Source organism: Scyliorhinus canicula, chromosome 1 (genome assembly GCF_902713615.1).
Source record: "Scyliorhinus canicula chromosome 1, sScyCan1.1, whole genome shotgun sequence".
NCBI classification, from domain to species: Eukaryota; Metazoa; Chordata; class Chondrichthyes; order Carcharhiniformes; family Scyliorhinidae; genus Scyliorhinus; species Scyliorhinus canicula.
Genome location: NC_052146.1, coordinates 84,039,408 through 84,051,463, shown reverse-complemented (window position 1 = coordinate 84,051,463; position 12,056 = coordinate 84,039,408). Strand labels below are relative to the sequence as shown.

General features: G+C 53.6%; 1 protein-coding gene across 3 annotated transcripts in view; it reads right to left on the bottom strand.

The window, feature by feature from the left end:
• Positions 1-1,941: 1,941 nt before the first annotated feature.
• bsdc1 (BSD domain containing 1) overlaps positions 1,942-12,056 on the bottom strand; it is a 92,308-nt gene continuing 82,193 nt past the window's right edge. For all 3 annotated transcript variants that reach the window (XM_038794568.1, XM_038794587.1, XM_038794576.1), the window contains one exon: positions 1,942-3,814. In XM_038794568.1, the coding sequence (XP_038650496.1) occupies positions 3,782-3,814 (33 nt within the window). In that variant the 3' untranslated portion in view covers positions 1,942-3,781. The remainder of the gene's footprint in view (positions 3,815-12,056) is intronic.

The window sequence follows — 12,056 nt, the reverse complement described above, 5'->3', positions numbered from 1 at the left end:
ATGTGCATGTTTTGGACGGCTGCAAAGTTGAGGGGGTTTTGGAAGAGGTTTTCAGATGCAATGACCAAAATTTTGGGAGTAGCTCAGAGATGGTGATATTTGGAGTTTCGGAGGATATGGGGATGCAGGTGGGGAGAGAGGCTGACGTGTTGGCCTCCCTGATAACCAGAGACGGATTTTGTACTGGCGGGACTTGGAGCCGCCAAAGGCAGGAGTATGGGTGAGATCATTTGAGGTGTGGAGGAGGGCTTCACCTCGACCTCGAGGTGGAAGCTGTTCATTGCCTTTTTTATAGGAGTATTGAGCCGTCAGCTGGGGGACCTGGGGTGGTTCTATTTTTTTGTTTGGGTGGCATTGTGCAGGAGGGAGGGCTATGTTTCCTGTTGCTTTTGTACTTCCTGGGTATGTATTACATGAAAAAATGCTTTCAATAAATGTTTTTCAAAAATAAGTGTTTGATGTTCTTGGCTGGTATCCGGGCAAATGTTGGGGTCTGGCACGGGTTCTTAACAATTTATATGGCTGTTCCCATTCAGTTTCTGGTCAATGGTAACGCCAAGGATGTTGATGGTGGGGGATTCAGTGATGGTAATGCCATTGAACGTCATCCGGCGATTATTAGATTTGATCATCTGAGGAGGGATATTGCTTGGCACAAATGTTACTTAGCACAAGCCAAAATGTTGTCCAGGTCTTGCTGCATATGGGCACAGTCTGCTCCAATATCTAAGGACTCACAAATGGTGTGAACACTGCCCATTCATCCAGGAACATCCCCACTTCTGACATTACGATGGAGACAAAGTCATTGATGAAGCAGCTGAACATCATCCTGTGGAACTCTCAAGTTAGCTTGACAAGTAAAAGGAATGACTTAGACTTAAAAGTATACCAAGATTTGTTTCAATACAAACCTAATGTCTTAAGTCTGATGAAAATGCTTCTTTTCTTAAAAGACAATAAATGAAAATATGTACAAGCACTAACTATTTATACTAAAAATATATAATTAGTAGGCTAAGAGAACATAATTTAAAGCAATATCTGGAAGACATAACTCAAGCGAATGTAATGCAAGTAAGTCACATGCTTCAGTTCGTATTCAGAACTTTGAAACCACAGGGCCCTGCTGCTTTATGATATGCAGGGTTTGGTTAATGTAAATGTCAGTCACAATCTCAGACCATGACATCAACAATCTTCCCAGTTTACAAAATACCTACTTCTAATCCTCACTGAATTTCAAACTACATTTTTAGTTTGAGTTTTTTTTTTTGAGTCTGATAAAACTAAAGGAAGTACTGGTGTGAACACACATACAAAATAGATGGCGTAAATCATGGCATATACATTGACCCCATTTTCTAGGCTGCAAAATCATGTTTTTGTATATACTCAGTGTATATGTCGACCTCCCATTTAAGCCACATGCTATAATCATACTTGAAGTCAGCCTTAATTTTTTCACCCCCACAAACACATTTTACTTACTGATGATATCTTATAACTAGGTGAAGCAGGCAACAGCCAGCCTATGCTGTTAAGATGTATGGGAGTTTGATAGAATATCACAGAATCCCCGAAGTACATTCACCCAAAAGTCTGCACCAACTCCCCTGAAAGAGCACCCTACCCAGGCCCACTCCCCCGTCCTATCCCTATAACCTCGGTATTGATCAGAGCCAATCAATCTAACCTGCAGATTGTTGGTAGTTTAAGACATGCCCATGCTTTGCATCAGACGCTAATGACATTTCAAAATGGTGATCATTTGCCACCTGTACACTCAATCGATAAGTTGACTCCGATTTTTGGAGGGATATTTTGGGCCTTTAGAGGCCATCTTATATGCCACCATCTACGGTATCTAAACTGAGAATTAAAGCAGCAGTCTATAGAAAGTTACTTACCATAAGTGTTCAATACGCTGTACCAATGTCAAAACAGTAAACGATAGATTTTTATTTTATTTAAAACAAAGAAAAAAATTAAGTCTTATTTACAGCCAAGTTTCTTCAACAAAAAGTGCAGGTACCATAATTTCCATCTGCATCAGTTTAGTCTGGGTTTATGTGATATTAGTAACAATACATGATAGAAGTTGTGGGCAGGGAGGGGAAATCGCACCCCACTAAGTAATCTTTAGAGTTAAGCGATACTCAATTCATCACTTCCAGTTGCGGTCGGAGAGATCACATGTGAGTGCTTCAACCCATTGTTACATGACTAAGAAGCACAGAGTTTCAACACATGTATTTTGGTTTCAAAAAATGTCATGTACCTTCCGTTGAAATATTTGCATCTGTCACATTAATATGACAATGCTTTTAAAGAAATGAAAAACAGCAAATACTCAGTAAATCGGGGAGCTTGTCAAAAGAGCAGAAGTCAGCCAATATTTGGGTTGAAGACATTTGAGGAAGCATCCTTGTACCGAAATATCAACTAGGTTTTTATGTTCTATTTACAGGTGTGGCTGACATGTTGAGTATCCCAAGTGTTTTCAGTTTTTTTTAAATTTCCAGAATGCAATATTTTCCTTTTAGAATATATTTGTTTCACATTGACCTTTTCAAATTTAAAGCATGCTGATAGCCAATGGACAATTCAATCATTATGTACAGAAACCATGGTAATAATTTGCATCAGTAGTGAAGGCACAAGCTGTATGCAGCACAAATGACTATTGGCGCTATTAGTGTTTCGATTCACTTAAATACTAGCTATCCCAAAGCATAGTGGACTGCTTTGTTTTCTGGCTTGCTTTAAAGAGCAGGTTGTCACCATTTAACAGGGAGATTTGGTCAATGACCAACAAACTTCTGAACTACTTGTCACACTTGCTTCCTAGTACATTCATGGAATCAATGCAACAATCCAATTTTTCCAAATTCTCTCCAATGCCTCCTCCCTGAAAAAAGATGAAGCGTTAAAGCAGCATGTGCTTCAGCTCAAAAAACTACAAACCTTAACTTGATCAACAGATTAACCTTCAGCAGCTTCTGCTTTTCACCACAAATATGACAGTCCTTTACAGGTTCCAGAGAGGTTTCAATAATCACCATTCAAAATTTACAGAGTAGCAAATCTGTAGAAATGTATGATTGGTTACAAGCTACTTGAAAGTTTTTTTAAAAATCAGCATTCAAAGGAGTTAAAATGCCAGGTAGCTCAGGCATCAGAATTATAACCCTCTTTTTGGGAACCCTCCAGTTTTAAAAGAGCATTTCTTCCACCATGACTCAGTAAAATGGAGGAATTCAATTTCCAATGCGCATTTTTAGCTGACATTTTATTTGATTTAAAAAGTGCTTAAACACTGAAAGCATTAGTCAGTTAACTTTGTATAATTTAAGTTTAATAGATGTAAGTGCAAATCTGTAAAAGATCTAAGGGAATTCGAATTACAAAACTAATGGTTTCCCATATCTGAAAGCTAGAAAATGCATATTTAAAATATATATTGCACAACCAATCAGCTGTTAATTACGCAAAACCAAAACACCATTAGAAACAGTAATAGCAATGTCTCCCATTGAATATAACTTTAGTCTAAACAATGAAATATAACCCATGCTTCTTAGTCCTTTGTAATTACATGCTAAAAAACCTGCTATATGATACAATAGCATGCAGTATAAAACATGTTACCCTAGCTTATTGAAGCAATGGCACAGGAAACCTGTATATACACTACAGGCTAAGAATATAAACACAATGGTCATTACATTAGAATGAAATAATTCAAGAATCAACTGAAGCAGCAAGGTCCAATTCCATTTTATTCCCAATTTTCCCAGTCGTCCTCTTCCAGCTGAAATAAATGAGGTTTTTAAAATTATAATTAGTCAATCGATGGAATTTAACAGTTATATAATTAAGCAGTAAGGATATATTCCACAAATCACCAAAAAGCTAAAATACTGAAAAGCACCAATCATACTAGCAGCCAAAATCCTGCTGCACATACTGAAACTTTAGTAACTGCAGTGGTGTTTTCCCCCTCGTGATCACTTTTAAATGTTCAATATTATCACAAAATACAAAAACATAAGTAAAATTGGCCAGAAAGAGTATTAAATTGAAATTGAATGCAGGTCCGTACGAGGACATGCATCCCATCGATTGCAGCAAATCCCACTCCCCAGGCAACCTATGGGCTCAGTCCACACCAAAGGCAAAGCATTGTGACCCCCGAGCATAAAGAGCATCCATTACAGCACGGATGCAATTGTGCACGGATCTGGGAGATTCAAGACAGGTGGTACAGAAGTACAGGGTGACCATCAACTTGAAGGCCTCAGGAAGCGGGTGTCTGCTCCATACCCCCATGATTCCAAATGCGCCATTATCCAGCACAGATATCGCACTGTCTCTCTGCTCAGCCGCAGTCGTTGGCGACACGCCTGGTCCGGCAGGTTCTCGTACGACAGGCACGGTCAGTATACAAGAGGCCTGATGTGACGCCCCCTTCCCACCTCCTCCTCGGCCTGCTGGACAGCCGGCACTCCACCGTCACCGGCTGGCTCCTGCTGCTTGGGGGCAGGCTCCTGTTCTGTGGTGTCCTCCCCGAGCAGCTCCTACTCATGCAGCCTCATTGCACCCGTCAGGGCTGCGGTGCCAGTCAAATGCCAACCACACCAGTATGCACACCAAAATCCATTTTCTGCAGGGGGGTTGAAGGGCAGACATGTTAGCATGGTGTGTACTCATGTGCCTTACTAGTTCCAACGGGCTACATGGTGGCCCTGGCCTGCACTGTAGCCACTGCTCGAATATATCCCCTTCATAATCCTATTCCACCCCCGGCTGTTCCCCCTGACACTCTACCCTCCGCACCACGGCCCCAGCCCCATCGGTGTCCATCCACGGGTGCCAAAGAAATAGCCATGACTGCCTGAAGTGATCCAGTGTTAAAACTGTTGAGCACACATATCACCTTCAGTCACAGGACAGACAGTGAGACGAAAGAAGCATGGCTGCAGGTCTGAGTGCAAACTGACAAAATCTTTTTGGTGAATCAAACACCTATAACACCTTGTCCTGTTTTAAGAACCAAGTTATGGGAGGGGGAACCACATGCCACCGACCGATGCCATCCCTGATGGCATGCGTGCAAGCAGGGACTGCGGAAGTGACTGGTCACCTGTTGAGATCTCAGCCGCAGTGTGCCATGGGACCGGTGTGCGGCGCACGGGTTGTGCCTAGCTCTTTGGAGGCAGGGTGGGCTTGGTTCCTGCAGGGTGGTCTAGCTGATGATGCTACTGGTGGGGCATCCGCCCTGAGGCGACTATGTGCCGGGGCAGTGGCAAGGGCCAAGGTACATGCGTCCGCTATTCAGGCTGCATACTGCACCTCCGCAGTGGGTCAGTGCCTCGGATGGGTGCACTGAGGGATGCCAATACCTGGTGGGCCATACCCATCCCGTTCATGGGTCGGCTGGGGCCTGGGCGATGGCCTAGGGGTTTGAGAGAAGGGCACCAATATGGCCGGCGGCGCTCTGCACAATTATGGGTCACAGTGGGCAGTTAGTAGAGTGCGTAGCCAGATGGCTGCCTTGCAGACTGCAGCAATGGCGGATCGGCCCCGACATCCCGGGCCCACAGCCCATTTCCTGATCCCCCCCCCCCCCGGTTACTTCCCCTGGTCCTGACAGTTGTCCCACCCCACCCAGCCATTGGCACAACTAGCAACTCATAGTTGTGCCTTTGGAAACATATCGTACCACCCCTCTCACCCTCAGCAGCCACAGCGCTGTTCCCATTGTTCCCATTTTTAAATACCACAGTGAACCACGCCGGCAGCCCTTTCCCCGGCAGAGGATCGCAGGAGGCCAGAGACTACCGTGTCGGGCCCATTAATGATATGCTAATGGACGTTACTGTAAAAATCGGATATTCACGCCGATGCGAGGCATGGAAAGCATTCATGCCACTATCAAGGCGCCTGGCACGAACCTAGATTTTTGGCCGATGCACGATTCACCGCCCAATTGCAATTCTGACGTCGCTGGATGGAGAATCCCGCCCCATGTGTCTTCAGCTTGTGGAGATAAGGGGCGGGATTCTCCGATCCTCCGCACCGAAATTGCGCTCAGCGCGGGGGCTTAGAAATACCCAAAATAGGCGCCCACGCCGGCACGCAATTCTTGACCTGAGAATCGCCGCCAGCCGCTCGTGCGCAATTGACGCGGCGCCGGTCGGGGGCTGTTGAAAGTAGCCCCCGCGGCGATACTCCGTGCTCGACGGGCCGAGTGCCCGACGAGTCCCGTCGGGCCGAGTGCCCGACGAGTCCCGTCGGCGTGGTTCAGATGTGGTTCCACCCTGCGAGACCTCAGCTTTCTGGCTGCGGAAGCCGTCATGGCCAGGCCCGATCGGTGGCTACCGATCGGCAGGCGCGCTCATTCCAGGGGTCTTACGTTCCACCGGTCCGGGCCCCTGTAGAGCGCCGGCATGTTGCGTGGGGGCCTGCGCTAAGATGGCCGCTGTGTGCATTCGCGGACCCGTGGCCAGCCGCCGTGCACATGCACGGCTGTAACTGCAGAGCCCCGCCAGCAGCCGGAGCTGCAGGACGCACGCCGTTGCCCTGCTAGCCCCCTTGAAGTGGGAGAAATCAACCCGGGTTTTCTAGGAAAAAGTCCGGCGTGATTCCAGCCCGTTTTCTGGTGGACGTGGGGTCTTAATCCCCAGAAGGGAGATTCCCGCCTTTGGTGTCTGGAGCTTCGAAATGCAGAGAGGAGGTGAGTTTGGAGAAGCTCAGGGAGAGAGAGCAAGAGAGGGATAGCGAGAGCGAGAGGGATAGCTGTTAAGTAATGGGTTAAGAGACGTTACAATTAGTTGTCTAATTTATGTTGAAAGTGTCCAATAATTGGCACTGATATGTAAAGGGGCTTCAGGTGGCCTCTGGGTCAGGTGATGTGTAGAGTTTTGTGCAGAGTCTGTTGGGAGAAATAAAGGTGCGTTGGTGAAAAAGGAACAGGACTTTTGTCTCTTCATACCACGATACAACAGCATCGAATACATCTAACGAGAGCGAGAGGGCGAGCGAGGCGAGAGAGAGAGAGGGGCTGAGAGAGAGAGAGAGAGCGAGGGCGAGAGAGAGAGAGAGAGAGCGAGGGCGAGAGAGAGAGAGCGAGGGGCAGAGAGAGAGAGCGAGGGCGAGAGAGAGAGAGAGCGAGGGCGAGAGAGAGAGGGCGAGAGAGAGAGAGGGGAGGGCGAGAGAGAGAGGGAGTGGAGGGAGAGGCGAGAGGGAGAGAGGGAGTGAGAGCGAGGAGAGAGAGAGAGAGAGCGAGGGCGAGAGAGAGAGAGCGAGGGCGAGAGAGGAGAGAGGAGGGCGAGGGATGAGAGAGCGAGGGGCGAGAGAGCGAGAGCGAGAGGGCGAGAGCGAGAGCGAGGGCGAGGCGAGAGCGAGCGAGAGGGCGAGAGGGCGAGAGCGAGAGGGCGAGAGCGAGAGCGAGAGGGCGAGAGCGAGAGGGCGAGAGCGAGAGGGCGAGAGCGAGAGGGCGAGAGCGAGAGGGCGAGAGCGAGAGGGCGAGAGCGAGAGGGCGAGAGCGAGAGGGCGAGAGCGAGAGGGGCGAGAGCGAGAGGGCGAGAGCGAGAGGGCGAGAGCGAGAGGGCGAGAGCGAGAGGGCGAGAGCGAGAGGGCGAGAGCGAGAGGGCGAGAGCGAGAGGGCGAGAGCGAGAGGGCGAGAGCGAGAGGGCGAGAGCGAGAGGGCGAGAGCGAGAGGGCGAGAGCGAGAGGGCGAGAGCGAGAGGGCGAGAGCGAGAGGGCGAGAGCGAGAGGGCGAGAGCGAGAGGGCGAGATCGAGAGGGCGAGATCGAGAGGGCGAGATCGAGAGGGCGAGATCGAGAGGGCGAGATCGAGAGGGCGAGATCGAGAGGGCGAGATCGAGAGGGCGAGATCGAGAGGGCGAGATCGAGAGGGCGAGATCGAGAGGGCGAGATCGAGAGGGCGAGATCGGCGAGGGCGAGATCGATGAGGGCGAGCGAGATCGAGAGGCGAGTCGAAGGGCGAGATCGAGAGGGCGAGATCGAGAGGGCGAGATCGAGAGGGCGAGATCGAGAGGCGAGATCGGAGCGAGATCGAGAGGCGAGATCGAGATGGGCGGATCGAGAGGGCGAGATCGAGAGGGCGAGATCGAGAGGGCGAGATCGAGAGGGCAGATCGAGAGGGCGAGATCGAGAGGCAGATCGGAGGGCAGATCGAGAGGGCGAGATCGAGAGGGCGAGATCGAGAGGGCGAGATCGAGAGGGCGGATGGAGAGGGCGATCGAATGCGAGATGGGAGGGAGATGGAGAGGGCGAGATGGAGAGGGCGAGATGGAGAGGGCGAGATCGAGAGGGCGAGATCGAGGGAGCGAGATCGAGGGAGCGAGATCGAGGGAGCGAGATCGAGGGAGCGAGATCGAGGGAGCGAGATCGAGGGATCGAGGGAGCGAGATCGAGGGATCGAGGGAGCGAGATCGAGGGATCGAGGGAGCGAGATCGAGGGATCGAGGGAGCGAGATCGAGGGATCGAGGGAGCGAGATCGAGGGCGAGGGAGCGAGATCGAGGGCGAGGGAGCGAGATCGAGGGATCGAGGGAGCGAGATCGAGGGATCGAGATCGAGGGATCGAGGGAGCGAGATCGAGGGATCGAGGGAGCGAGATCGAGGGATCGAGGGAGCGAGATCGAGGGATCGAGGGAGCGAGATCGAGGGCGAGGGAGCGAGATCGAGGGCGCGAGATCGAGGGCGAGGGAGCGAGATCGAGGGGGAGGGAGCGAGATCGAGGGGGAGGGAGCGAGATCGAGGGCGAGGGAGCGAGATCGAGGGCGAGGGCGCGAGATCGAGGGCGCGAGATCGAGGGCGAGGGATCGAGGGCGAGGGAGCGAGATCGAGGGCGCGAGATCGAGGGCGCGAGATCGAGGGCGCGAGATCGAGGGCGCGAGATCGAGGGCGCGAGATCGAGGGCGCGAGATCGAGGGCGCGAGATCGAGGGCGCGAGATCGAGGGCGCGAGATCGAGGCGCGAGATCGAGGGCGGCGAGATCGAGGGCGCGAGATCGAGGGCGCGAGATCGAGGGCCGCGAGATCGAGGGCGCGAGATCGAGGGCGCGAGATCGAGGGCGCGAGATCGAGGGCGCGAGATCGAGGGCGCGAGATCGAGGGCGCGAGATCGAGGGCGCGGGAGCGAGGGCGAGGGAGCGAGGGCGAGGGAGCGAGATCGAGGGCGAGAGAGCGAGATCGAGAGCGAGAGAGCGAGATCGAGGGCGAGAGAGCGAGATCGAGGGCGAGAGAGCGAGATCGAGGGCGAGAGAGCGAGATCGAGGGCGAGAGAGCGAGATCGAGGGCGAGAGAGCGAGATCGAGGGCGAGAGAGCGAGATCGAGGGCGAGAGAGCGAGATCGAGGGGCGAGGGAGCGAGATCGAGGGCGAGGGAGCGAGATCGAGGGCGAGGGAGCGAGATCGAGGGCGAGGGAGCGAGATCGAGGGCGAGGGAGCGAGATCGAGGGCGAGGGAGCGAGATCGAGGGCGAGGGAGCGAGATCGAGGGCGAGGGAGCGAGATCGAGGGCGAGGGAGCGAGATCGAGGGCGAGGGAGCGAGATCGAGGGCGAGGGAGCGAGATCGAGGGCGAGGGAGCGAGATCGAGGGCGAGGGAGCGAGATCGAGGGAGCGAGATCGAGGGCGAGGGAGCGAGGGCGAGGGAGCGAGATCGAGGGCGAGGGAGCGAGATCGAGGGCGAGGGAGCGAGATCGAGGGCGAGGGAGCGAGATCGAGGGCGAGGGAGCGAGATCGAGGGCGAGGGAGCGAGATCGAGGGCGAGGGAGCGAGATCGAGGGCGAGGGAGCGAGATCGAGGGCGAGGGAGCGAGATCGAGGGCGAGGGAGCGAGATCGAGGGCGAGGGAGCGAGATCGAGGGCGAGGGAGCGAGATCGAGGGGCGAGGGAGCGAGATCGAGGGGCGAGGGAGCGAGATCGAGGGAGGCGAGATCGAGGGCGAGGGAGCGAGATCGAGGGCGAGGGAGCGAGATCGAGGGCGAGGGAGCGAGATCGAGGGAGCGAGATCGAGGGAGCGAGAGCAAGGGCGAGGGAGAGAGATCGAGGGCGAGGGAGCGAGATCGAGGGCGAGGGAGCGAGATCGAGGGCGAGGGAGCGAGATCGAGGGCGAGGGAGCGGGATCGAGGGCGAGGGAGCGAGATCGAGGGCGAGGGAGCGAGATCGAGGGCGAGGGAGCGAGATCGAGGGCGAGGGGAGCGAGATCGAGGGCGAGGGAGCGAGATCGAGGGCGAGGGAGCGAGATCGAGGGCGAGGGAGCGAGATCGAGGGCGAGGGAGCGAGATCGAGGGCGAGGGAGCGAGGGCGAGGGAGCGAGATCGAGGGCGAGGGAGCGAGGGCGAGAGATCGAGGGCGAGGGAGCGAGATCGAGGGCGAGGGAGCGAGATCGAGGGCGCGGGAGCGAGATCGAGGGCGCGGGAGCGAGATCGAGGGCGAGGGAGCGAGATCGAGGGCGAGGGAGCGAGATCGAGGGGGGGCGAGGGAGCGAGATCGAGGGCGAGGGAGCGAGATCGAGGGCGAGGGAGCGAGATCGAGGGCGAGGGAGCGAGATCGAGCGAGATCGAGGGCGAGGGAGCGAGATCGAGGGCGAGGGAGCGAGATCGAGGGCGAGGGAGCGAGATCGAGGGCGAGGGAGCGAGATCGAGGGCGAGGGAGCGAGATCGAGGGCGAGGGAGCGAGATCGAGGGCGAGGGAGCGAGATCGAGGGAGAGGGAGCGAGATCGAGGGCGGAGGGAGCGAGATCGAGGGCGAGGGAGCGAGATCGAGGGCGAGGGAGCGAGATCGAGGGCGAGGGAGCGAGATCGAGGGCGAGGGAGCGAGATCGAGGGCGAGGGAGCGAGACCGAGGGCGAGGGAGCGAGACCGAGGGCGAGAGAGACCGAGACCGAGGGCGAGAGAGACCGAGGGCGAGAGAGATCGAGGGCGAGAGAGATCGAGGGCGAGAGAGATCGAGGGCGAGAGAGATCGAGGGCGAGAGAGATCGAGGGCGAGAGAGAGAGAGAACGAGGGCGAGAGAGACCGAGGGCGAGAGAGACCGAGGGCGAGAGAGACCGAGGGCGAGAGAGACCGAGGGCGAGAGAGACCGAGGGCGAGAGAGACCGAGGGCGAGAGAGAGACCGAGGGCGAGAGAGACCGAGGGCGAGAGAGACCGAGGGCGAGAGAGACCGAGGGCGAGAGAGACCGAGGGCGAGAGAGACCGAGGGCGAGAGAGACCGAGGGCGAGAGAGACCGAGGGCGAGAGAGACCGAGGGCGAGAGAGACCGAGGGCGAGAGAGGACCGAGGGCGGAGAGAGCCGAGGGCGAAGAGAGCCGAGGGCGAGAGAGACCGAGGGCGAGAGAGACCGAGGGCGAGAGAGACCGAGGGCGAGAGAGATCGAGGGCGAGAGAGATCGAGGGCGAGAGAGATCGAGGGCGAGAGAGATCGAGGGCGAGAGAGATCGAGGGCGAGAGAGATCGAGGGCGAGAGAGATCGAGGGCGAGGGAGATCGAGGGCGAGAGAGAGAGAGATCAAGAGAGGGCTGAGTTCTGATCTGCCTGACTCAGCCTACAATTTTTTCTAAGTAGGATATTTAAAAAATAGAGTAATAATATTTTAAATCAAAGCAGTTTTGTCTGAAGACAAAAACAGTTATTTGAAGACATGTGGTCAGAGTCTGAAGGGTTCCAACCAGAGCTAAATCTGTTTCATAAAGCAAGTATTACTCTGTGCCTATTTTAAACTGAATTAAGATCTTTATGTTTCTTTTCTCCTTGTTACTGAGGAATTGTATAGTTGTGTTAAGGGATAATTGCAAGTTGTTCTTTTTGAGTGTGAAGTTAAAAGTTTAATATTGTATTCATAATAAAGTTTTGTTTTAGAAATAGCAAATCTCTATTTCTTCATGCAATCACTCCTGGAGCAAATCATTCTTTCCACACATTCTTTCCAAATAAACTAATATTAGTATTTTGGTCCAGTATCCTAGCCACTGTTGGGGTCTGGTCTGGGATTGTAATAATAGGCACAAAGGCTGGTAATGTTGCA